General features: G+C 38.7%; 2 protein-coding genes across 5 annotated transcripts in view; both read left to right on the top strand.

Moving 5' to 3' along the window:
- LOC148373559 (RNA-binding Raly-like protein) overlaps nucleotides 1-16977 on the top strand; it is a 111100-nt gene extending 94123 nt beyond the window's left edge. For 2 of the 3 annotated variants that reach the window (XM_088326643.1, XM_088326634.1), the window contains exons 4-10: nucleotides 5555-5630; nucleotides 10718-10765; nucleotides 12514-12713; nucleotides 13466-13567; nucleotides 13682-13833; nucleotides 15836-15873; nucleotides 16319-16977. In XM_088326643.1, coding sequence (XP_088182769.1) covers nucleotides 5555-5630; nucleotides 10718-10765; nucleotides 12514-12713; nucleotides 13466-13567; nucleotides 13682-13833; nucleotides 15836-15868 — 611 coding nt within the window. In that variant the 3' untranslated portion in view covers nucleotides 15869-15873; nucleotides 16319-16977. The remainder of the gene's footprint in view (nucleotides 1-5554; nucleotides 5631-10717; nucleotides 10766-12513; nucleotides 12714-13465; nucleotides 13568-13681; nucleotides 13834-15835; nucleotides 15874-16318) is intronic. The other variant, XM_088326651.1, reaches the window with a different exon arrangement.
- Nucleotides 16978-20375: 3398 nt separating this feature from the next.
- lrrcc1 (leucine rich repeat and coiled-coil centrosomal protein 1) overlaps nucleotides 20376-27549 on the top strand; it is a 29423-nt gene continuing 22249 nt past the window's right edge. Inside the window, exons 1-3 of one of the 2 annotated variants that reach the window (XM_088326593.1) lie at nucleotides 20376-20685; nucleotides 24536-24675; nucleotides 27455-27520. In XM_088326593.1, the coding sequence (XP_088182719.1) occupies nucleotides 20642-20685; nucleotides 24536-24675; nucleotides 27455-27520 (250 nt within the window). In that variant the 5' untranslated portion in view covers nucleotides 20376-20641. Of the gene's footprint in view, nucleotides 20686-24469; nucleotides 24676-27454; nucleotides 27521-27549 lie in introns of both variants that reach the window. The other variant, XM_088326585.1, reaches the window with a different exon arrangement.

The following is a 27549-nucleotide window of genomic DNA, read 5'->3' as shown; positions in this document are numbered from 1 at the left end:
TCAAATAGCTTTGTCAAAATTGAAGCTTTAAACGTATGGTATTTTCCGCATTATAAGGCGGACTGTCCTAAAATAAGTCTTTTGTGATGCTTTCTTTAGATGAGACATCACACTCCATGATCTCATCTCTCATCTCATCTCATTAGCCGGACCGCTTATCCTCATTAGGGTCGCGGGGGGGCTGGAGCCCATCCCAGCCATCTCCAGGCAGTGGGCAGGGGACACCCTGAACTGGTTGCCAGCCAATCGCAGGGCACAAAGGGACAGACAACTCATTCGCTTAATCACACCTAGGGACAATTTGGACCGGCCAATTCACCTGAAATGCATGTTTTTGGAATGTGGGAGGAAACGGGAGTGCCCGGAGGAAACCCACGCAAGCACGGGGAGAACATACAAACTCCGCACAGGAAGTCTGGAGCTGGATTTGAACCCACGACAGATTCCCATGACATGAACTGTGCCGCACAAGCGCTAACCACTGCTCCGCCGTGCTGCCACTCCATGATAAAGACTTAAAAAAGAGAAAAAAGATCAAATGAATGGTATGGTAAGTCGGCAAAAATATTTACACGGTAGTTCTTGGAAACTGACCTAAGTAATAAGTGCTTTAGAACAAAAATGCAATGAAAGAGTCATGCAATGAGGTTAAGCAGCAGTATAATTTCAAAATGATTGAAGAAATAAGATATAAATATCCATTTTTCTATTCATAGAAAATATATATGATATTTTATAGTCCTGTGCCTTCTTTAGGGTGGGGAAGGCCCTTGCGAAATAATCGTCCCCGAGCCTGTTAGGCTTTGTTTTAAGGGACCTGTGAGGTCTGCCAGAGAGCTTTAAAATGGTGTTGGCAACGCAAGTCGGCAATGTCCCCTAGACTGGGCAGAAAACAGCCAATGTTTTACTGAACTATGTTGATGACACTGAGGCATTTCTGTCTGCTGCCTTGCATCAGCATACCACACTGTGATGCCTGCCAAATGATCTACATTGTGGCCTTGTAGAAGGACACCAACAGCTCTTCTGGTCCACATTGTTTTTCTTGAAACAGATTTGTGAGTTTATATTTTCATTTTTTGTCTTATTATTACTGCTGTCTTAATTTGGATATTTGTTTATACACATTGTAATTATGTTTTGGGATTTTTATGTATCTTTACTTTTTTTTCCACATTGTCACAGGTTTCTGTTTCTTTTTTTTCCACATTCTTTTTTTCTCAATTAATGCCTGTTACTATTATTATTATTATTAATATCATAAACATTTTTAACAATGGCATCAAAACAAAGTGAAACTACGAGTCGTCGAGCTGTGAGTATTCAGGAGCAGACTGTATTCTGGCTTTACTGGACTCCAACTGTTGGTCCTGACAATAAAAGTTCAATTTAACAGATACGTCCGAAAGTAGTAGAGATATTAAGCTATACCTATTCCAACCTTAGCCCAATTTTGTCAATATGTTGATCAATTTGAAGCCTTTCAGCCACCAAAAATGAGCCTGAATAAACCTTAGCTAGTTTGAGTTTGAGGAATTTCTAAAAACTGTTATTATCTATATTCTATGTTGGTAGTGTCTGTGTATTTTCTGTAAAGTCCTTTGATACTTCTTGTGATTAAGGGCTGTACAAATAAACACGACTTCACTTAATCGCCCTTTGACCCTTGGTGATACAAGTTGTATTGCCTTCCTAGTTTTTCGCGCATGTCTGCTCTAGAAAAGTAATGGTTTTACCAATCACTGAATCAATCTTTTTTTTTCAGGGATCTTTTGGAACAAATCTTTGAGAACCTTGTGGTGGACGGTGTGATTTGAACTATGCGTTAGAGCACAGGTGTCAAACAGGCGGCCCGCGGGCCCGATCAGGCCCGCTAGGGGATTGGATCCAGCCCGCGTGACAACGCTCAGAGAAGCGCAAGAGAAAGAGAGCTGTAGGTTGAAATAGGTCCACTTGATGTTGCCAAAGCCAGGTGCCTCTCACAAACGCTGCACTTGAATTTCTCTCTCTCTAATCTCTCTTTCTCTCTCTCTCTCTTCCTCCCTTTTTCTTTTACTCTCTCTTTCTCTTTCACTCTCTCTGTCTCTTTTTCTCTTTCTTTGTTACTTTTTGTCTCTTTCTCTCTATGTCTTTTTACCTTCTTTTGCTCTCTCTTCATTTTTTCCTTTACTCTCTTTCTCTCTCTCTGTTGCTTTCCCCTTCTGTCTTTCCCCTTTCTCTCTTTCTCTCCTCTCTACTCTCCTCTTTTTCTCTCTTTCTATTTCTCCAGATTTCAGTCTTTCTCTTTCTTTCCCCTTCTCTCACTATTTCTGTTTTTATCTCTTGTTTCTCACTCTCTCTCTCTCTCTCTCTCTCTCTTTCTCTTTTTTGTCCCACCCTCTCTACCTTTTTCTCCCTATCTTTTCTCTTATTTTTTTCTCCCTTGTTTTTCTTTCTCTCTACTCTACTAAACCGGCCCCCAAGAGAATGTTTGTTCTATCGTGTTGCCCCCGAGCTTAATTGAGTTTGACACCCCTGCGTTAGAGCAATAATTAGTGAAGCTGTTCAAGCCAGAGTCGACAAGCAGTCACGAGCAAATACAAGTTGGAACAGGTGGCCGGTTTGTTTGGAATTATACTATGTGCCAAGGCAAGGCTATAAAGTGATGTCTGTGTGAATGATAACTGAAATCAACTTAAAACAGCCTGAAATATGAGCATTTTCACCTCGCATGCTCCAGTTTGAGTGCAACGGAAGCAGTCTTCAGGCTAAATAACTTCCTCCTGCTTAATTCCCAAGCCTGTCAATATTTGAATGCGTAACTTTTTCATTGGCGTTGAGTCATCCGTGCATCTTGGCTTGTCGTGTGGAGCTCTCTGCCATTTGTTTGCGTCGATATGAGCAACCTTGAGAAGTGCTCACTTCAGACTGATTGCGCAGACGCCAGGACGTTTTTGGAGCGTGTCGAAGGCGCTGTCAATCACACCAATGAGACAGCCGCTTTGTGCCGATTCATTTTCTAATGCTTCTTTTGGACTCATTTGTAGGCACAAAACACCCTACTGGTAAAGCTTGATGGCATTTCCATCGGTTTGTGTTTCCATTTAAACTAATGATTATCTCTGTTGGTGTGTGAGTGTGTGTGTGCGTGAATGGGTAAGTGTGAAGCACATTGTAAAGCACTTTGGGAGGTCTTCATTGACTTGCAGACCATTTACCATTTATCTCTAATTACAACTGGTATAATAGTCTTCTTCAGTGTTTCTGCTGTTACGGCAATCATGAATCGATGAAACCAACAATAGAAGAAGGAAGTTGCGAAGATGTCACACACCTGATATAAAACATCAACACAGACGTCTTTAAATGTTTTATGATATAGAGCACGGTGTCAAACTCATTTTCATAGAGGACCACAAAAGCATAATGGTTGTCCTCTAAGGGGCTGATGTAACTTGTAAATGTAACTAAATGTAATTGTAATGTAAAATAAATGTAACCACTCCTTCGTGGAAAGTAACTCTGAACTGATTCATTATTCAAGTTACAAGCATGACAGTTGCATTGAGAAAATTTCACCACACACATTAATACATGATGAATTAAATTCAGGGATGCCTCCACATACGAGGTCCTTGGGCTACGAGAAGATTTGCCTGATAAGTGAGAGAAAGTTCAAATGATTTCCAGACAATACTCCTAAAGACCTGGATCTTATTACTGTCTTTTTCATTTTCAACTACTATTTATATGTGTTTTTGTAATGATCAAGATTATATGTTTTATAACAATTTAAGGTTAACTTGGAAGTTTGTGGGAGGCGAGGAACGAATTAATTGATTTTCAGTTATTTTGTATCGGGTAAATTTGCTCAAGAAATGATTAATTCAAGATACGAGCATGATCCTGGAACAAACTCGTGTCGTATATACATGTATTAATTCATAACAAAATAAAATCTTGGACATTTTTAGCATAATTGATTTCTCAATTCCATTCATTAGTATTGGTATGGCAAGTAATGGCACTGAGCCATTACTTTGCAGATATTGTAGTGGACAGGCATTGTGGGAAATGTAGTTTTTGGTCAAATCACCCTTTTAACACGTTTATTTTTAGACGCTTAGACATTTTAAGCTCTTACTTTTAACAATTTTGTGAAGTCATTTTTTTCCAAGAAATTTTGACTCAATTTGTCCTGGACGCAGGTTTTTGAAGGCAATACTGCACTCTCAGTGATAAATTACTGGACAATGTTCCCTTAGAGCTGAGCGCTTGCGCAATTGCCCACTGCCCAGATCTTCTCACCACACAAGAAAAGTATCCAGAGTTTAAAAATCAGGACTCCACGTTTTGAAATTAATTCACTAGCAAATTGGGCCAGAATCAGTGCATGCGGGTAAAAACAACGTGGTGTGATTTAAACGCAGTATTTTGAAGGCAATGTCAGCATGACATTGAGCATACGGAAGTAAGTGCGCATGCGAGCTTGCGCTCTTGCGCTAGGAGAGGAGGTTTAGGGGACTAAAGAAGCGGGGGGCAATGGAGCAAATTCACTCTAAGCCTAATACTTTTTCTAAATATTATTAATGTATGATTATTTATCACAAATACATTTAAATATAAAGAAAACAAAATGTTCTACTTTAATTAGCATCTTCTCATTAAGACTAGGTAGTTACTTGACCTAATGTGATCATGTTAATGTTGCCATGCAGATATCTGTCTCTTATTAGAAAATTGGCTCTTTCGGGTCGGCTTACTAAAAAGGGCTGTGTTTTTCGGCTCCCAAACGGCTCTTCAGATTGTTTTTGTTGCTTTAATCCATATATCACCAATTATTATATAACCTTATGCACACACTTAAAAGGGGGGGAAAAACTCAAAAAAGAAGCAAAAAGCTAAAGGAAAAGAAAGAAAACAGAAAATAGAGCACAGAAGAAAAAGCAAGTAAAAAAAGGAAAAACCAAGGAAAGAGAAACAAGAGATTAAAAAATAAAGAAAAAAGTAAAAAGCCGAAAAAAATCCAAAAAACAGATAACAGAAATGACAGTTTTTGGGGTCTCTGATCGGTTCATTCAAATACAATAATTTCCAAATACATCAAGTCAATCTTTATGCCATCAGTGTACTTCTAGAAAAAAAGTGTGATCAGATACAGTTCTGAATTGTCCAACCAACTTAATAAATCCACAAAATGTTAGTATTATGTCACAAAAGATACTTTTGTCAAAAACAGATATCTCATGTAAATGTTATTGTAAAAACAGTTTGTAGGCCATGCAACCTTTTCAACAGTAGACTACATTTGTCAATTTATTGAAATGTGAGAAAATAATTGAGCAAAGCGGGGAAATTCATCAAAATGTCAATTGATGTGTTCTCAGGTCTTCCACATGTTTGGTAATCATTTGGGTGCCACACGCAGAATTGATGTAGCTCACCGTTGTTCCAATCGTGTTCAGGCTTTGTGTGAACGCTCAGACCCGTGGAAACTTAGAGGGGACACTGCTTGTGGCTCATTTTCAATTATTTGTTCTTCATGTGACTTGATGAATTCCCTTTTTTTTCTCAGATGTCAACATGGCGGGAGAGCCCAAACCTTACCGGCCAAAGATGCCGACTAAAAGGCCGCTGTCGTCCCTCTACAGGTTGGACCTTTACTTCAGAAATTTCCAGATCACTAATGACAGATCAATAATCGTATTTACCCTATTTAAAAACACCTATTAGAATTAGCATTAGAATTAGCAGAACATAGTGAACATTGTTCACGGGAATACTACCTGGCACTACAGGATAAACATCTAATGAATAAATAAAAGCCAGTATGATAATAAAAGATAATCAAGGCTTAAAAGAGAACAACAAGATAAAAAAGAACCTTAGGATAAATAGGCAAAAATATTTACAAAGTAATGATTGGAGACGACCCAAGTTGTAAATGTATCTTGTCACTTACAAAAGAACAAGAAACATTAAATTCCGAATTGGTGGCTGAATTGGAGGTAAAACATAAGTAGAATTTGTTTGAACTGTCATAAAGATAAAAGGTTATTGTCAAGAACCAGAAAAGGATTAGGTCCCAAGCACGTGACGTTTCTCACACAAGCCTTTTATTTTACGGGAAATGGGGAGTCATGCACGTTAGGCAGCAGTCTGGCGTGAAATGATGGAAAGCCAGAGGCCGACGAGATCGGTACCAATTGCCTGAGTAGATATCGGACAGATGGGGTCGATACCAGACAGGACGGGACAGACAGGATTGAGAATGAAACAGGAAATCGAAATTAAACAGGACAAACTAGACGGGAACGAAACTGGAAACCGATATTAAACAGGACAAAAATAAATGGGAACAATACCAGACAGGAAATACCGACAGAAAACAGGAGTCAAAACCCACGTCTTGCGGGACAGAGGTTTGTTGATGAACTGACAAAGGAAAGCTGAGAGCACTGAGCTTAAATAGACGTAAAGCCAATCTGTCAATGAGCTGCAGCTGGCGCCACACGGGCGAGGCCAATTGGGCACCACGGCAACCGTTAAAGTGATACGAAACACAATTTGAAAAAAGATCGCAGGGATGACGTTGCTCTCAAGGAACCCATTTGGCAACTACTTAAGAGAAATAGAATGTTAAACTTTTCTGTCTTTGTTCCAGGATGTGGACACAGAACTGGTAGAGCCGAGTTCTGTAGTCACAATTAAAAAGGCTCCTTGAACCTACTGCATTTACTGAGAAACTTAAGACATACATAGAGTGATTAAAACATAAGCAAAATATAAGCAATAGGTTTTTATTTATCCTTGGGTATTTCTATTAATCACACCCAAACGAAAGGTGATTTGGAATGATGGTGCGAACTAGAACAACCGAATAATTAATAATGAGCCATCATTGTTTACAATTAATTGGAGGGCCAAAATGCAAGTGTAAGATAACTGATTTCTTACCTTCCTGGAATGCAACAATAAACCTTGTAAATTGTAGTAGTTTTGAACACTAGGTTAGATTCCCTCCAGGGTTCGAACAGGTGCTTGTAATCCTTCAAAATGTTTGAATTTTATTGTAGTGTTTTCAAGGGATGAAACGTGCTTGAATTCGGTTGAAGTGCTCATAAATACTTGAAATCGTTGCAATGTTTTTCAACAAGTCTGCTTAAAAATGATGCCGACACTGATGTCTGGTGGCATCGCTTTCCCATCACTGTTCTTTTTCCCTCGATTCACGGAAATGACTTGCTTATCTATGAGGTTTTTTTGCCAATGGTTTGCTACATTCAACACCTAAACATGGCACGATGAAATGTGTATTCGTGCAGGGATTAGGTATTGATTATGGGCATTCATTCAGGGCAGGGGTGTCAAACGGGCAGCCCGCAGGCCGGGTCAGGCGCGCTATGGGATTAAATCCGGCCCACGAGACAATGCTCGGAGAAGTACAAGAGGGAAAATGAGCTGCAGGTTGAAATATGTCCACTTGATGTTGCCAAAGCCAGGTGCCTCCCACAAAGACACTGTATCTCTCTCTCTCTCTCTCTCTCTCTCTCTCTCTCTCTCTCTCTCTCTCTCTCTCTTTCCTCCCTTTTTCTCTCACTCTGTCTCTCTCACTTACATGCTATGTGTCTCTCTTTTTGTCTTTGCTAGTTCCTCTTTGTCTCTTTTTCTCTCTCTCTGTCTTTTTACTTTTTTGCTCTTTTACTCTCTTGCTTTCCCCTTCCCGCTTTCTCCCCTTCTCTCTTTCTCTTCTCTTTTCTCTCCTTCTCTCTTTCTATTTTTCATTTGATTTTTTCTTACTCACTCCCTTGTGTTCCCCTCCTCTCACTATTTCTCTTATCTCTTTCATTTCTCACATTCTCTCTGTCTCTCTCTTTCTCTCGTTCTCTCTCCTTCTCTTTCGTTCTCTCTCTTTCTATCTCTTTCTCTCTATTCTCTCTCTTTATATTCTACTATCTTTTCTCTCTTTTTCTCCCTTTCTTTCTCTCTCTCTCTCTCTCTCTCTCTCTCTCTCTTATTTCTCTCTTTCTTATTTTCTCTCTCTTTCTCCTTTCTCTCTTTCTTTGTCCAACCTCTCTCTTTTTGTCTCCATCTCTTTCTTTTTTTTCTTTTTCTTTTTCTATCTCTAATCTACCAGTTTGGACCCCGAGATAATGTTTGTTTTATCGTGTGGCTCCGAAGTTAAAATTAGTTTGACACCCCTGATTTAGGTGCTTATAAAAATAACGGAAATAACTTCTTTTTCCTACAGGCAGCACTCAGTCACCTCAGACATCAGGGTTATGAATTGATTCACACCAGATTTCCTCTTTTAATGGCACTCGAGAAATTGGAAAATTGGCCTTGATAGTGCCTAAAAAGTGCTTAAAGTTGGCCATGAAAAAGGTGTATGAACCCTGTAATCATTGTCAGGGTTTCTGCAGCTTCTTGTAATCCTTGACAATGCTTGAATTAAATGATGTGATTTCAAGGTTGTAAAAGTGCTTGTAAATACTTGAGATTGTTGCCATATTAGTCTGCTTGAAAATGATGCTGACACTATTTTTTGTTAGCTTGGTTTGCCATTGCATTTCTACTTCCCTCGTAATTGACAGCAGCTGGCATTTGTTTGTATGGTATTGTCCTATGAAGCGTCATCGCCCCCTAAGGGTCATGCAGGTCCATCCTATTCCTAACCAGGACACTATGAAATGTGTATCAGTGTATATGTATGTATATACCGGAGCCATATCCCCCTAGTGGGAGGTGGCTAGAGTCAAGAACACACTCCTATTCTTGACCCTTTCTGGGAGATTGATACAGAGGAGGGGATTCCCAGCCCCCTCACTCAACCCAACCGATGCGTCGCAACACCTATTTTTGGGACTCATTAGGTGACCAATGAATTTGGCCACGAAAAAGGTGTAGTGTATCTTTAACTGTATTGTTTGTAGTGAAGCTTGTCGTTAACAAGCATTTTCTTTCATTGGAAAAATAAAATTTTATTAATCTATAATCTATTTTTAATGATTACGGGACATAAAAGTATCAATAAAGTAAAGCGTACACGTTCCTACATTGCTGATGAACTCATGAAATAACCAATTTCATCCTATAACAACCATTTTAGACCATTATTTTACAATGACTATTGCATTATTCGAAAAATATATTCATATTCTTAGAGGTAAGATTTTAAGCCCGAGCCCAAACCATATCCACTATTCGGGTTGGGCCTAAATTGTCAATCAATAGTTCAGGTTCGAGCGAGATCGTACTTCTGTCTTGCTGACTTTTTTTTTCTTTTAATTAGCCTTCCATTATTGTTCTTAGTTTAACTTTGTTTGCGGAGGATCTGTGCAATGGATTCCGTCCCACTTTTGCTGACGCCTGGCGCGCAACTGTGCGCTCGGCGCGTCCGCGGGCTCGGCTTTGTTGCGCGAATGGGGGATCTAGGATTTAGACAAAAAGAAACTAAGAACAATGACAGATTACTAATTTTAAAAAATAGCAAGAGAGAGAGAGAGAAGAGCTCCACTTCATCACAAATAAAAATCAAAATTCCTTACACCTAAAATAAAAAAATTCAGGTTTGCTTCACGTTCGGCCCCTCAAATCAAGTTAATTCGTTGGGCTTGAGCTGATTCAGGCTTCAATACCCCATACCTGTCAACCTGTACGTTTTTGCCGTACAAAGTATGTTTATTATGCATTTTGAGACGTGTACGTTGTACGAGAAAATCTGTACGGAAAAACGCAAATTTGTCAATTATGGGTACCATCCGGTATACACCGACTATCACAAAACGGCAAATCAATCAAGTCAAACAAATTCGCTGCGGTAGCCTTTATCTCTGTATCGTTTTTTTTTTCGTTGCAAATGAAGCGAGCGGTTTGATGTAGTGAAAGGAAGTCCGTCTCTTTTTAGAGAACCGGCTTTTTCGCCTCAACTCATTAAAGAGAGCCGGCTCTCAAACGGCTCACTTGCTTTGATGCATTATATTACGAATAATTATGTTTTATGAAGAAGTTAAGGGAAAAAAGGAAGTATAAAAGGAGAAAATGAAAAAAGACAGGTTTGTGGTTATCCCTTTAATCTGTATATTACCAACAATAATTTAATGCAGAAAATGAACTCATCATTTGAATAAGAAAATTCTGCTTAATTATATTTGTATGTATTTTTTTCGTTCTACAGTGTACATCCAAGCTACTTAATTTTTGAACTTTTTTTATAGTAAACCTCATTCATATCGAGCAACTCAGTATCTCACAACAAAATGTTAATTAACAATATATACGATATAACGAAACACATGTACAATATAACATGTTAAACTACATAAATAAACACGTTTGAAAAAAAAATATGGTGTAAGATTATTTTGTATTTTGTAAGGGAAGATACGACAGTTTGTAAGGGGAGGTTGACAGGTATGGCTGGTCGGGCTGGACTTTTTTAGGCCCGATTTTACATCTCATTTGAGAGAAATATTCATATAATCTGTCTTGATTGAGTGACTGTTAAAATGAGTTTCTGTTTTACGCAAACATATTTTCCCTCCCTCTACGGTCCTGTTTAGAGCAAAATGTTTGGACTCCTTATCTTAGCCAGCAGATAGCCGGCTCGTCCAGACATTTGCTATCGTTAAATAACCTGTCAAATGGGATTGTGATGACATGGAAAGACTCCTTTAATCATCAGCTTCATTCGTAGTCCTTCAGGATGTCTAACTTACTTTCTGGCTTGTGTTTGCAGTAGCTATGAGCTCGACTATGACTTCTACCGAGAGGATTATTACAGCAGGTAGGTGACTTATGTGCAATACAGATGAAAAGCTTTTTTGATATTTGAATTTATTTTGTTGTGATTGTAAGGGAAAAAACCCATTAAATAATGGGCTGCAACAACAAATCGATTTTTTAAAAGAAGCATTGATTCGCTGTATCGCACAATTCTTTATTCATGGATTTTCATGGTTTTATTTTATAAAATACTCTGTTGTTTTATGGACTATTTTTCTATATGGCTAAAACTTAAATTTGATTAAATATAATAGATACATTTATTTGAATAAAGATGATGAAATTAAAAATGTGATTTTAGAAAATCTGATTCATTGATTAATAGGAGAAATAATTCACTGACTCAACAACTATTAAAATAATCGTCAGTAGCAGCTCTAATAAAAGTTTTAAGGTACAAGACATGGTCCTGATTAGGGGATTTAATTGACTAAGAAAATAATCAGCAAGATAAAACAAGGTTTACGACCACTGCGCTCATATTTTGCCAAAATTCTCTGATATTGGCAGAGTAGTTTGCTCATTTGTATTAGCAAAGCGAGAGTATTAGCACCATAATGAACGTCGTATTGGGAGCTTTTTGTGTCTTCCATTCCGAGCTTCATACCCGAACCCAGACTGCCGAAATGTCCTCCTGCTGCTCATTTCTGACTATATATCTTCCTTTCTGACGTTTATATGTTTATGTCCTGTGATTTGAATTATCCCAGAGTGTTTGTATGTTTGCTTTGACACATTGTTATGTATTATGAGTATAATGAGAGTTTTGATGACTTCAACTACAGTGGGGCCCGGCCTAACTATTAAATGGTTAGACTTATGACCAGGACTTACCACTCGACTGATTCAATGTGCTGTTAGGAGGCTGAACTCACATGATGTAAAAAACACATATTTTAAAATATATTTAATGCCAAACTTACAAAGAGAGCAAAACAAAAAATTATGTTTTCAAACCATAGTTATAGGCAGTAGTCGGCAACATTCTATACCCAAGACAAGTTTAATGTCAGACAATATTCTTGTAGCCCAGCCCATTAATACCATTAGAAATAATCAGAAATATAATAACAATAATAATAAGAACCCTGAATCCACTGTATTATCACTAGGTCACTAGAGATCTCGATGACATAGGGGGAAAAAATTGTGGTGCCAAGCATTATGGGAATGAGTTCAGCCAAAACAACATTGACCTATCACATGCGCATTCGAGGTAAAAAGACAAGACAACGTGGTACCGTGAATAAAAATAGTGTAATGAGATCAAATTGAATGCCCTGTCCTAAATTATTGATGGTTTAGTCACTGCCGCAATCCTTGTTCCTTGCATCAGAATGTTGAGAAAATGTGGTCGGCGATATTGGTGAACAAAAAAAAAAAAATTAGGTTAAAAAAAGTGTCTAAACACACATGCAATATAAGCAAAAAGCTTTATTTCTGTGCAGCCTGGTACCAAACGATAATCTCAATAGAATGTATTCTTCCTTGTACTTGTACATCTAGTGGTGAAATAGTACACTCTGTCCCTTTAACACTAACACTGATATAATGTCTATGATTCACAACTGTATACCACCTAAAACACAAAGTAAACACAAAGAAAAACACATGAACATAAACATTTGATTAAAACTCAGATATTAGAAGTAGTATTGAGGTAGTGTGGTTAATAGGAAACAATTTCTTCAAATCTGTTTGTGCTACGATGACGAGGTTCAATTCTGTTTGTGTCTGTTGCGTCTTCAGACTATTTGAGTACCACAGTCGGGCGGTGCCCATCGCCAGGGCCGTCATTCCGGTCAAGCGGTCTCGGCTCATTGTTCCCTCAAGTCCGCGCCGGTTGAGGTCGAATTTCTCTGTCCGGACTTGCTCTTCGCCATCTTCCTCCTCTTCCTCCTCTCCGTCCCGGCTTATCAACGCCCCTTCTCCTGCTAAGGGACCCAAATGTATGTTTGTGTTTATTTTCTAAGGCGCAAAGTTTGGCAACCGAGCAGTAGTATGATCAAAGATCCCTTAGTAGTCCTATTATGTCTTTAAGGACGACCAAATTATTTCCCACAATGTCAATCTCTTCATTCAGTTCAGAACGACCAAATTAGTTCCTAAAATGACTTTCTCTTCCTCCAGTTTAGAATATTGTCTGCTTCATAGTCTTTAAAATTCGGCTTTAATGCAGACTGGTCTTAATGTCTCACAATATTCTTGTGGTCCGTCACGATAAAAAACTTCAAGAATTCGGTCCTGAGACTAAAAATAGTGTGATGATGAGATAAGACATTGTGCCTTTTTTGTGTGTCGTCTGTATCCATTGTGGTATAGTTCGAACAATGCATCCAATGTTGTACAATTGTGTTTATATTTCAACTGATCAATCAATGCACAAATAACGAACTTTTTTTAAAATATCGTGCAAAACTTTCTCCTTTAGATGATTTATTTACATGCGCCTACAGTCCGGGGCGACAAAGGACTTTTTTGGGGTGCGCCTTATAACCTGGTGCACCTTATAGTGCCAAAATTTCGGTAAACATCTGTTTAGCAAAGACTCTTATTTTATAGTTTGTGGTTGGACAGTGCAATTTCTTTGTGTGATTTTTTTTTGTTCCAAACTGACTCATAGTGATCCACATTGGTCCTTTGAAAATCTTCAAGCACTGTTATCCCTTTTCTATTTGTTTTTGCCATGTGCTCTGTGCAGTAAATACGGAGCAGCTGCTGAGTATCAAGAAGGAACTGTCGCAGATCAAGAGCAAACTTGATTCCCTATTGGCAAGGGTGGATAAACTGGAGAGGCAGCATGGTAGAACACCAAACTAAATAAAGGACACAACAAAAAAAGACTTACCCTACACTCCACTCTATTCTGTCCTTATGCTCTTTTAAAAGTCAGTTTTTGTTTCCTTGCTTTATCCAGAGTTAAGGAATCTTGAGGAGTGCGAATTTCACCTGGGTGACCATGCCAACCATTCTGGCACAGAGGACCTAGAGGTGGCGGCCGAGGCAGATGCGGGGGAAATGACTGATGGCGTAGACGATTATTTTGAGGACCGGGGTGCTGGTGATATGGTGAGATTGCAAAAAAAAAAATCACACATTTACACAACCTGTAAAAAAGTATTTTTGTTTAGTTTTAGTTGTCGTTCTACCGTATTTTCCGGACTGTAAGGCGCAACTAAAAACTGAAATTTGTTTGTCCAGAAATTTGTAAGTGCAACTTGTGACTCGGTGCGCCTTATTTACAGCAGAATACAGTGGTGGTGAATCCAGTAATTCTAGGTACGCCTCATCATACAGTGGCTTGCAAAACTCTTTGGCCCCCTTGAACTTTGTGACCTTTTTCCACATTTCAGACTTCAAACATCAAGATATAAAACGGTCATTTCTTGTGAAGCATCAATAAAAAGGGGGACACAATCATGAAGTGTAACACACTTTATTGGATATTTTAAACTTTTTTAACAAATAAAAAACGAAAAACTGGGTGTGGAAAATTATTCAGTCCCATTGAGTTAATACTACGTAGCGCCACCTTTTGCTGCAATTACAGCTGCAAGTCGCTTAAGGTATGTCTCTATCAGTTTTGCACATCGAGAAACTGATATTTTTGCACATTCCTCCTTGCAAAACAGCTCGAGCTCAGTGAGGTTGGATGTAAAGCGTTTGTGAACAGCAGTTGTCAGTTATTTCAACAGATTCTCAATTGGATTGAGGTCTGGACTTTGACTTGGCCATTCTAACACCTTGATATGTTTTTTGGTGAACCATTCCATTGTAGCTTTTGCTTCATGTTTTGGATGATTTTCTTGTTGGAAGACAAATCTCTGTCCCAGTCTCAGGTCTTTTGCGGACTCCATCAGGTTTCCTTCCAGAATGGTCCTGTATTTAGCTCCATCCATCTTCCCATCAATTTTAACCATCTTCCCTGTCCCTGCTGAAGAAAAGCAGGCCCAAATCATGATGCTGCCACCACCATGTTTGACTGTGGGGGTTGGTGTGTTGAGGGTGTTGAGCTGTGCTGCTTTTACGCCAAACATAACGTCTTGCATTGTTGCCAAAAAGTTGGATTTTGGTCTCATCTGACCAGAGCACCTTCTTCCACATGTTCGGTGTGTCTCCCAGATGGCTTGTGGCAAACTTTAAATGACACTTTTTATTGATATCTTTAAGAAATGGCTTCCTTCTAGCCACTCTTCCATAAAGGCCAGATTTGTCTAGTATATGACTGATTGTTGTCCCATGGACAGATTCTCCCACCCTAGCTGTAGACCTCTGCAGTTCATCCAGAGTGATCATGGGCCTTTTGGCTGCTTATCTGATCAGTTTTCTCCTTGTATGAGCTGAAAGTTTAGGGGGACGGCCCGATCTTGGTAGATTTGCAGTGGTCTGATACTCCTTCCATTTCAATATTAATGCTTGCACAGTGCTCCTTGGGATGTTTAAAGCTTGGGAAACCTTTTTGTATCCAAATCCAGCTTTGAACTTCTCTACAACAGTATCAGACTTGCCTGGTGTGTTTCTCTTTCTTCTTGAAGCTCTCTGCGCTTTAAACAGACCTCTGAGACTATCACACTGCAGGTGCATTTATACGGAGACTTGATTACACACAGGTGGATTCCATTTATCATCGTTAGTCATTTAGATCAACATTGAATCATTTAGAAATCCCCACTGAACTTCTGGACAGAGTTTGCTGCACTGAAAGTAAAGGGGCTGAATAATTTTGCACACCCACTTTTTTGTTTTTTATTTGTTAAAAAAGTTTAAAATATCCGATAAAGTGTGTTCTAATTCATGATTGTGTCTCACTTATTCTTGATGCTTCACAAGAAATTATTGTTTTATATATTGATTTTTGAAGTCTGAAATGTGGCAAAAGATCACAAAGTTCAAGGGGGCCAAATCGTTTCGCAAGCCACTGTATACAATATATTCTAGGCAAGATTTAAGAGTTTCAAAAGCTTGACATTGAGCTGTGGTCTCCCCCAACCTATTTTCAAGAAATGTTATCATTGTTTTCATTATTATTACTATTATTGTAATATTGGTTTTTTTGGTCTTTTTTCCTCAGAGAGAGAATCACGTATCAGATATTGACAACTGAGCCAGGTCAGTATTGAAAGGACAGCAATGACAGAACCACAACGATAAGGCCTTTACTTGGGGTGTTTTTCTACTTAACAGAGCATGTAAAGATATAGACTAAATCAAAGATAACCATTTATTTATTTACTGGTGAGAGTTGCATTTCTTTTTCAAATGTTTTTCTTTGTCTAGCACGAAGGCTTTTGGTTGCTAAGTTACTTGATGTAATACGTTTAGAGTAATTCCAGTATTTATTAGTATATTTCTTAAGGTCTTTTTCCCTCAAATAGGGAGTTCTTATGTTTATGTAAAAGGAACCTTATTGAAGCAGTGTTTCTCTATTTATCCATATACCAAACATTTGTTTGTGGTGAGGATTTGTATGCGCTTTTGGGTAGTATTAATTTGTTTATTGGGCATGTTTTATGTTTTAAAATACTGAATTTCTGCAGTTTTTGTTTCCCTGCAGCATCCTAAATGGGTTTTCAGTGAAGCCAAGGGAAGCCCGGGTGCACTAAATATTGCAGCAGAGTAAACCAGGAAAGCCGCCGCCAGCCAAGACTGTCTTTAGAGGAAATGACTTGATTTGTTTGCTTCATTGTATAAATAACATTTTTTTTTTAATTATCAAAATATTGACTCTCCCAATTTGTTTGCTGTCCAAACTTCTGGATTAGAGTGTCCAGATCAAATAAAAACTAAACAATCTTGCTTGTAAGTAAAATTTGCTGTGTGCTTCTGCCACTATGGTCTGTATTGTCTATAATTATGTTGTACAGCAGATGTACTGTATGTTGAAAATATGAATGTAATAAGAACACTTTATGTGCTTTGCTTTACCTTTACAGTCATATGTGTCCTCCTTCTGTCGCACAACATCTATTTTAAACTGTCATCATGTTTTGTCAAAGAAAAATATCACTATTTTTACAATCAGCATGTAAAAACGTTAATATCATGATCATTTGTATTCATTGCTTTTGTTGTACAGTGTTGGGCACAAATAGTTTTTAAAATAATGAAGTTTCTTCAATATACAATTGTATTTAATAACAGTGTACAGTTGAAGAAATGAATGCCTCCTAAAAATGAAAGAATAAGTGAAAAAAATAAATATTGTGAAACTATGATGATATTATGATGTTATTTTGTTGTTTTTCATGTTTTTGTCATCAGAGGAAATGTTTTTGTTTTTTGTCTATGCACAAAAGCGGACGAATCATGTCGAGTAAAAGGAATATATTTTGAAAAGGAATTTGATGGGACTGGCTGGCAACAAGTTCAGGGTGTCCCCTGCCCACTGCCCGGAGATGGCTGGGATGGGCTCCAAACACCTGCTCAGAAAATGCTGGTAATTTTAGTGATTCCCAGAGCCAAGAAGATAGCTGCAGGTTCATGAGTGTTCTCCATTCAAGCCCCAGTTTTATGGAATGCTCTGCCCTCCGAGACTGATCTGCAACCTTGGTCGAAGTGTTTAAATCTAGGCTTTAAACACACGTATATTCAATAGCTTATGGAAGATGTTGTCTTCATACTTTTCTCTTCTTTTCTATACGGGAGAAGGATGAGCCTGGTTATTGCACAATGCATAAATTTTAAACCACTTGGACCGGATGTACGGCATCATCTAGAACCTTCTGCATCGATCATGATTTTGAAACAGGAAGCTGCCAACCTGGCATTCGGTTAATACTTGAATTCAGAGGTGGGTAGTAGCGAAATTTTGTACTTCTGGGAGTATTTCAAAATAACCATACATTTACTTTTACTTACGTAGATTTGTGAAGAAGAAACTGTACTCTTACTCTGCTACATAAGGCTACATTGAACGTGTTACCTAAATCCACTCAACGTAAGCGCGCACATTTCTTCCTCGCATGTTTTTTTTCTCTCTCGTGTTGCCTGAGCGAGAGCTGAGCTGTGTGGCCCAAGTCCTGACCCTTTAAAAGAGCTGCATTAAAAGCCAGGCAGGCAGCAAACCGGCATGTGTGTGTGTGTAGGCCATGAAACCCAAAGAAATCTAACAGACCGCATTAATATGATTTTATTTGCTTTACCTTTTGAAAATGTTGCTATTTTATTTTATACATGCATGCTCCGCTTGAGTGCACTCTTTTTGTAGCCCAGTTAAAGGGCACATTATGCAACTTTGTTGCTTTTTCCTATCTTTAAAATAAAAATGACATAAAACATTGATTTCTTAATTGCATTCATTTCATTTGATCAAAACAAGCATTCTGTAATTAATTATATAGTTATGGAGTTAAACTTGGGGCAGTATCATTCATCATGGTCACTACATTATCCACAGGATATGCTGCATCTAACGTAATTTTGATGGTAAGCTAATATAGATACATACAGCATGTATTTCATTCGTTATCAGGCTTATCTTAAGAAATCAAGACCTGAAGAACTCAATGACTTAAGGCCGGTCGCCCTGACATCACATGTCATGAAAACCATGGAGCGGTTGCTGCTGCACCATCTGAGGCCACAGGTCCATCACGCCATCAACCCTCTGCAATTTGCCTACCAGGAGAAGGTGGGAGTGGAGGATGCTATAGTCTACATGCTACACCGATCCCTCTCTCACCTTGACAGGGGCAAGGGTGCTGTGAGGATTACATTTTTGGACATCTCCAGTGCCTTCAACACCATACAGCCTCGGCTACTTAGTGGTAAACTGACAGAGATGGGAGTAAGCTCACACCTTGTAGCATGGATTACGGATTACCTGACAGGCAGTCCCCAGTATGTGAAACAGGGGGGCTGTACATTGGACACTGTGGTTAGCACCACAGAATCGCCGCAGGGGACCGTGCTCTCTCCGTTCCTATTCACCCTGTATATGTCTGACTTTCAGTAAAACTCTGAGTCCTGCCACGTGCAGAAGTTTGCTGATGACACTGCTATCGTGGGATGTATCAGAAGTGGGCAGGAGGAGGAGTACAGGAAATTGATTCAGGACTTTGTCCAATAGAGCGACGCTAACCACCTGCACCTGGACACCACCAAGACCCAAGAGATGGTGGTGGACTTCAGGAGAACTAGAACTCACTCGGTTCCTGTAACTATCAAAGGAGAATGAGTAGAATTTGTCCAGACCTACAAATACCTGGGTGTGCAGCTGGACGATATACTGGACTGGACTGCCAACACCGAAGCTCTATACAGGAAAGGTCAAAGCCGACTGCACTTCCTCAGAAGGCTGGCGTCCTTTAACATCTGCAAAAAGCTCCTACAAATGTTCTATGAGACTGTTGTGGCAAGCGCCCTCTTCTATGCGGCAGCGTGTTGGGGAAGCAGCGCCAAGAAGAAGGATGCCTCTCGTCTTGATAAACTGGTGAGGAAAGCGGGCTATGTTGTGGGCACAGAGCTGGACAGCCTGACAACTTTAGCTGAGAGACGGATACTGAAAAAGCTGCAGTCAATCATGGACAATTCATCACATCCACTACACAGCATCATCTCCAAACAGAAGAGCAGCTTCAGCGATGGACTGCTGTCACAGTCTTGTTCCACGGACAGACTGAGGAGATCATTTTTTCCTCATGCCATGAGGCTCTTTAACTACACCCGGGGGAGTAAAAGCCCACGTTAAACCACACCCCCACATTTGCACATTATCCTATTTTTATTACAGTGTGTAACTTCCGTAACACTATTTAAATACTCTTTATCAACACGTTACATTGGGTATTTATGTATTATATTCCTTTTATTTTATTATTGTTTTATTTTCAACACAAGGATACTGCTGAAGCGTGAATTTCCCTAAGGGGATGAATAAAGTATCTATCTATCTATCTTTTTTTTTTGCGACACTTGCCATTTTTTTTTTTTTTTTTTTGTCGAGTATGGCTCTTTCAACATGTTGGGTTCCTAACCCCTGGAATGCTTGTTCTGCCTGCAGAGCCCGGGGCTTAAAATAGTCTATTTGGGCTTAATTTACTTATTTGATTTATACTCTAACGATTGTATTGTTTATTAAAGTAGCCTACACGAATTTACCTTGATTTCCTAATCTATGATTGAAATAAATTTAGTTTGTTGATTGTATAGACTTTGATGGTTTTTTTTTTAAATGGTTGTTAAAAAAGAATCAGTAAATAAGACGTTGCTACAGTTACTCGTATTTGAGTACGGTAGCTCCTTTTACTTTTAATCAAGTAATTATTTAGATAACTACCTTAAACTTCCAATTAAGTCAGTTTTGCCTACTGAAGTAACTCGAGTAAAAATGTTGGTTACTCTACCCACTTCTGCCTATGTTTCATGTTGATGTGTATTGCCTGTTGTTGCCCTTGCAACATTCCTTGCATGTCACCGTGGAAGGGAGATTACCCTATGTAAGTGCCCCTTCTCGAGGTTTCTTCATTACTCTTTTACTGAGGTTTTGTAGTTTTTCCCCTCACATCAGGGGATGGTGAAATATCTGTTCAGTCCTTTGCAACTTCTTGCTATTGGGGGCTCCAAGTGAATATACAAAAGCACAAATGCGCACGCGTAGCATTTTACAGGGCAGACATCCCGGAAGTTACTCTCTATGACGTCAGGTAAACAGGAAAAGCGCGGCCAGTTCAACAACACAAGCCATACAAAGTGTAAAATGTTAGCAATTTTATAATAAAACCATTTAACGTTTTGTTAGTTTTTAGAGACTAATTCGCGGCGTATCGCTTGATTTTTTTTTTATTAATCGTCAACCACACTGCAAATGTAGGCTTACCAGAATTGGTGACGCAAGTCACATTTGTGGCTGGAAACCTTTTTGTAGTCGCTGCATGTTATGGACGAAAAAGAAGTAAGTCTCATTGACAAGAATATTTCGAGGTAAGCACTTGTTTTTTACTTCGTCGAGTTGGCACCGGTTCGGAACTATGTCCCGTAGTAGTTACTTTCTAATAGTCTATGGTACTTTAGCATTTACCTTTTAAAACCTAGTTAGCAGATGTCTAGCATTTTGGACTCATTTTCTTTAATCCCTGGCTTTAACGCGGTTCGTCTTTTCTCTTTACTCGTGGCTTCACGATTTTTCAAAATATTTTTGCATAGTACTGTGAGTGTGTGTGTGAATGGTTAAGTGTGAAGCACATTGTAAAGCGCTTTGGGAGGTCTTCATTGACCTAAAAAGTGCTGTATAAATGCAGACCATTTACCATTTACTGCTCAGACACCTGAATGCAACTCTTAAGTGCTGTACAAAAACATTAATAATACTGTATGAACAAAAAAAACTCTTCACTCAACATAACGGAACCTCAAATACACAGATGCATCGAATGCACACAAACGGATAAAAATAAATACATTTAAAAAGGAATCAAAACAAAAACATGACATTACATTCCCACTTAAACTCCAATAGGTGTACAGGAATGTTTACTTTTTAAAATATTGTCAAAAAATAAAGGAAAAAGAGATTACTCTTTTTATTTGTAAATATATTATATTTAGAGTATAAGGGAAGAAATTGAATATTATAATGAAAAATGTGCTGACAGATTAAAACAAAATATCTCATCAAATATTATTATATTTATTTTTTTACTATTTTTGTAACCACTTATTGCCATGACATTAAAGCCCCGATGTGTAATAATTGACAACTGGATGGCACTGTGTAGTCTGGTACAAGTGTGGGCCAGGGATACAAGGGATACAAGCATGGATGACGGAAGAACATGGTGTAGATCCAAGAATAGATTCCAAAGTGAAAGAGATAAATACAATTCTTGACCTCTGATTTTTTTATAAAGATTAATATTGTTATGATAGTTAATGTATTCTGCCTCTTATTTAAATCAAATGTTTTTTTGTTTAGTTTTTTACTGGATGAAAGTTTTTTAGTACAACTCGGAGGATATCAATATAACACACCACCCTTATAAGGCAGTGGTGTCCAAACTTTTTAGAAATCGACGACAGATTTGGTAAGCTGAAAATGTGTGAGGGACGACCATTCAGCCTGTTCTTCATTCAGCCTGTTCTTCTAACAGTCTTTAATACATTTACTCTCCATGAAAGGTTTGAAGTGCGTGGTGACCAGCATCACAACATCGTAGCTTGCCGTTAAAACAGCTTCCAGTTTGTTTCACCTTTTCACAGCTTTTGTTTCCAGTTAGGTTTTTCTTGTCGGCTTGTTTTGTCTGGTATTCTTTGAAAACAGCCACAGTCTCCTAGCAAATTAGGCAGATGCAGTTCTTTTAGAAAAAAATACTCAAATTACCACTTGTCCTGAGAACAGCGGCCTTCACAGTCAACTCTCCTTTTTTTATTGACAGTCGCCATGTCAGAAAATGGGTGGGTTAAATTTCTCACAGAAAGCCGAAGGATAGATAGTCCAAGAGCGACTGTCATCATTGTAGAAACTGTGATTTTTTTGGGGGGTACGAATTTATGTTATACTGCAGTCACCATTACTAGCGGGTTACATATAATTAATTTTATGAAAGAGGCCATAAAAATGTGATCGTGGGCCGTAACTGCCCCCCTGGGATGGGCTTTGGGTATGCATGTTTTAAGGTCTAGATCAGAGGACTCCTGCACAATTTACCTGGGGGCCTCTGATGATGCTAAGGTCTGGATGAGGATGATTTGGCTGCATTTGGTTTTCTGAAAAAACATTCCACTGCTTTCCATCTTATGTATTATAATATCATAAAAAACTATACTTGTAGGTAGTAAGCCATAATAAGCAGTAAAATGATAAAAGGCCTGCAAAATTTTTGCTGATTTCTAATCCTGGAAGGGGGGATTACCTCATGTGCAGTCCCATCTCAGGGTTTCTTCATTTTCCTAATGTTGAGGTTTTTGAGTTTTTCCTTGTCCTCATGTAGGTTTTAGAACAGGGGATGGTGAAATGATAGTCTGTAGTTTGCAATAACCTGTGGTCTGTGAAGCCCTTTGAGACTCCTTGGAATTAAGGGCCATACAATTAAACATGACACTCGAGAAATTTCCATTTATTTTACATAACATGAGCTAATTGTTAGCCACCTTGCTTCTATGTTTTTTTTTGCCTAATATACAGGTGTTCTGTTTTAAAATTGGTTAATATTGAATTGTATTTTCTTTTATATTTTATAGTTTATTTATAGCTCTGCGGGGTTAATATTTCAAAGTTAAATTTTATGTTTTGCATTTTTTTCAGGGATTCTGTTTCATTTTTTACTGTAAATCTGTCCAGGTTTTAAAAATATACAATTGTTTTGTATTGTACATGTATTGTAGATCTGCAAATATTTTAGTTTATATATATATATATATATATATATATATACCACAGCCATATCCCCCTAGTGGGAGGTGGCTAGAGTCATTTCTGACTTTTTTTGGGAGATTGATTCAGAGGAGGGGACTCCCAGCCCCCTCGCTCAAACCAACTGAGGTGTTGGGAGTCATTAGGTGACCAAACCCCCCAATTCCAACCCCTAATGCTGAACGCCAAGCAGGAAGGCAATGGGTACCAATGTTTAAGTCTTAGGTATGACTCCACCGAGGCTTGAACCACAACCTCCCAGTCTCGGGGCGGTTACACAGTTGTGGTCAAAAGTTTATATTCACTTGTGAATAATGTCATGACTCTCTTGAGTTTCCAGTTATTTCTACAACTCTGGTTTTTCTCTGATCGAGTGATTGGAACAGGTAGTTAGTTATTTGTCACCAAAAACATTCATGAGGTTTGGTTATTTTATGACTTCATTATTGGTTGACAGAAAAAGTGATACAATCTGCTTCCAGGAATCTTTTTTCTTCCCTTTAAATTCGTTATGTGTATAAAAGCTAATAGTTTATTCTTATATTTCATACTGTATGATTTGGTGCACTGAGAAGTAAATATTTTTTACTTTACATTTTGTTGTGTCGTTTGTTTTTCAGGGATTCTGACACTGAAGTTGCTTGGTATGAACAACTTTGAAATTTAAATTTGGTAAAAGCTCACTGTAGATTGACAAATACGAGCATGGGGATTGCGATCATTAGATCACATCATCCCCGCCCACCCGCTCCACACTCACAGAAGCCGGGCGGCTAGACAAAAACATTTTAGTTAACCAATAAACCATTTAAGCCCAATAAGAACTGAGTGGGAAAAAATGCCTTAATTCACACACCAGCGAGTTTTCTCTACTGTATAGCGCAGTTAAAACAGGAACTGTGAAAATTATAGTTGACCCATCAGTCTATTACTCAAATGACAAACTACAAAACCTAAATAAAAACTTGCTGTTTTACAGTTACACAATCGCACCAAGTCACATCATGTTATCAATTAGATTTCGGTTAATCGTGCAACCCTAATTTGTAATGAAAAATGCATGTCTAAAGTGTATTAGCATTCACATTTCTGCATTTGTTTTACCATTTTTGTGGGTTTTGGATAATGTTGTATTATGTGTATTTATTAAAAATGTTTCTTCTGATTTTAAGAGCTCATCGAATATTTCTGCTCATCTTGATTTTTTTTTTGTCTTTGGCTATTTCTCATGCATTTTATATACCATGTGTTCAGTTCCTTGTTTATTATATTTGGACTGCAAAGTGCAAACTACCCAACATACAGAGTTGTAGTGTTTTTAATGGACTAAGCAATGCAGTGTGCTTTTTTGTGTAGCTTGCTAGAGGTTCCTCTGGGTCCCACCATCACATCGCTCATCCTGCACTGCAACTGCATCCCCAGGATCGAGGGCCTGACATCTGCGTGGCTCCTGAGACACTTGGACCTCTCCTCCAATCTCATCTCTAAGATTGAAGGTCTTGCTTCTCTCAAAGCCCTGAGGACTTTGAATTTATCCTGCAATGCAATCACCAAGGTTGAGGGTGAGAACACCCTATTATACACTACAGAAGCATTTTTTTTATCTTTTTGTGTTTTACATATCACAGTTTTGATGTCAAGATAACCGGTTAAGCCCGGCACATACCTGGGAATTTTGCAATGACGCTTTTGGCTGCAGAACACCTACAGTGACGTGCCCCCCACATACCTGAAGTTGTTTTCAGCTCTACTCCAAATGGTTTACGTCACATGTTTTGGGATGATGTGACCATTCAAGATGGAGACTACCGGAGCAGTTTAAAAACAAGCACATATATACTATAATGCCAAAAGAAAGCGCAAATGAGGGCTGCGTCATGTAAAATGCAGCTCTATTTTTCTAGACAACATCGCATGAGCAACCATACTGTGAAGAATAATGCCATAATTCAATACAGACATGGTTTTTGTGCTGTTGTCATTAGTGGTCCCCGCGGTAAAGGGCCAAATTGATTTTGCTTGTCCTTGTTCTTCTAGGTTTAAAAAAAGTCTAGCGACCTGACAATCACTCAGAAAGAGGAGTGTGTCGTGTAACTTCCACTGCTTTCCTATTCAGATCTATAAATTGAGGACTGAAAACGTTTAAATATTTTAAGTTCCATATTTTCACGACCGTAGGGTTCACCGTGTTAAAAGGCACTGTCTCCGTCGCTAGTTCTATTTCTGGATACATAGGGTGCACCTGAATTTTGGGCATGCGTGCTCTCTTGCTGCCGTCTTAGAACAAGACAGACAAGCATACAGGTGTGCGTATTTTAAAAATACAGTCGGAGCAAAACTCAGTTTGGCTCTGGTTTATTTAAGCATTGATAACAAAAGTGAAACACGCGAATAAAACAAACATTTTTAAAAGAGCACTGGGGCGATACGCAAAACGTGGTCTGAAAAGTCCTCTTTTACTGTTGTGTTTTGCTCAACGATCCACTGCTCGGGTTTTTCCTCCAACTCGGGCCACTTCGCTTTAATTCCACGTAAGCTCAGCTGTGTTTTCCTTACTTGTCGGAGTTCGTTTTTCAGCTTCTTCTACTTGCGAACCATCCATTCATTAACCTTCAATTCTCTCACTTCTGCTCGGTTTCCATGTTCTTCCATGTAGCGTAGAAATCAACACACCATGGGGATGAAAACACGGAAAGCATTCAATGGAGGGGAAGTGAGGTTTTGGATTTAATTAATATTTTGGGGAACAACGACATAAGTCAATATTGAACAAAGTAACATCAAACCCCCTGTTCTGCTCCTGTATTGTATTATAAAAATCCATCCATCCATTATCTGCACTGCTTATCCTCAGTAGGGTCGCGGGAGTGCTGGAGCCCATCCCTGCCATCTCCAGGCAGTGGGCAGGGGACACCCTGAACTGGTTGCCAGCCAGTCGCAGGGCACACAGGGACAGACAATTCGCTCGCTCATTCACACCTAGGGACAATTTCGACCGGCCAATTAACCTGACATGCCTGTTTTTGGAATGTGGGAGGAAACCGGAGTGCCTGGAGGAAACCCACGCAAGCACAGGGAGAACATGCAAACTCCGCACAGGAAGGTTGGTAGCTGGATTTGAACCCATGACTTCAGAATTGTGCCGCACACGCACTAACCACCGCCCCGCCGTGCTGCCATTGTATTATATAAACAATGTTTGCAAAAACATTGACTAATTTCTCCTCTACAAGGGCGACATAAATGTTTTCAGATGTCACCACAGTGTTTACAATAGATGCATTTTCCTGCATCAAGTGCCCCCGTACATCGATGCTAAAGGCAAAGAATATAATCGCCAGTGGCCTTAGGTCTGAAGAGGTCCATCTACAATTAGCACCGGAGGCTAACAATGTTTGCTAAATTCTCTAACCCTACTTTAAGGTATCAGAAAGAGTGCTTGAAGAACTAAATCATCAAGTTGAGCTATGAAATTTAACTCGTATATTAGATATTTTATTTAGTAGAACTTACCGTTACTTTATTATAATAAAAGGAGATTATTTTGGGAGGAACATTATTCACTATGCATTTTCAACATAAAGCACTAGATGGCACAAAATATTACATACTTTGGGAGGGAGGGAAATGGCAGACTATATGAAACCTGCTCTGAAATATTTGTATTTTTTAACAATATTTGGTAAAAATAACTCTTTGTCATCACACTTGCAAGACATGTGTAATCATTAGGTACTCAGTGTCAGCAAGCCTTGGATTCTAAATCATTTTTCTCATATGAGGGCTTAACTGTATCCCATATGACCAGCAATCAAACACAGTGACTATGTTATTTTTCTACTTATGTACAAAGCGGTGCCTTAATTTCTAAAACAACACTTAGCACATTTCATATTTCTACTCTTGTCTGCAGGACTTTGATCGTGGCAGGCACATACAAAGGGTGCTGCTGGATTAAATGATTAGTAATCATCAAATAAGATTCCACAAACTGTTTCATGATTTACATTCAAACTACCTGCTAATGTTTCTCTGTTTTTTTGAGAGTATTCTCCTTATTTGAGTGCACAGACACACAATGTTTTGATTTTTTGTGTTTGGGTGGGAAGCTGAAAAGAGATTATATAGTGGTATGTCTATTCTAATCTATGTGCAAAAATAATGGGCGTTAAAAGTTTCCGAGCCTGTGCTTAGAAAAAATTGATCTAGTATCTCAAGACACTGCTGTCTTGTATCTAATGAGTCCTTTGCATAGCACTACTAGTACCCGTACCACTTTTTGAGCCACAGCACTCAAAACTGCATTGATGTTATTTTTCATAGCTTTTTTGTGACCCACAGGACTGAACGGGCTGGTCAATTTGACCGTGTTAGACTTGTCTTTCAATCAAATAAACGACCTAAGCGGTGAGCTCATTAGCGACTTTGCAGGACCA

The sequence above is a fragment of the Urocampus carinirostris genome, chromosome 1, assembly GCF_059441175.1.
Source record: "Urocampus carinirostris isolate Australia breed hairy pipefish chromosome 1, RoL_Ucar_1.0, whole genome shotgun sequence".
NCBI classification, from domain to species: Eukaryota; Metazoa; Chordata; class Actinopteri; order Syngnathiformes; family Syngnathidae; genus Urocampus; species Urocampus carinirostris.
This window is presented reverse-complemented; position numbering and strand designations above follow the sequence as displayed.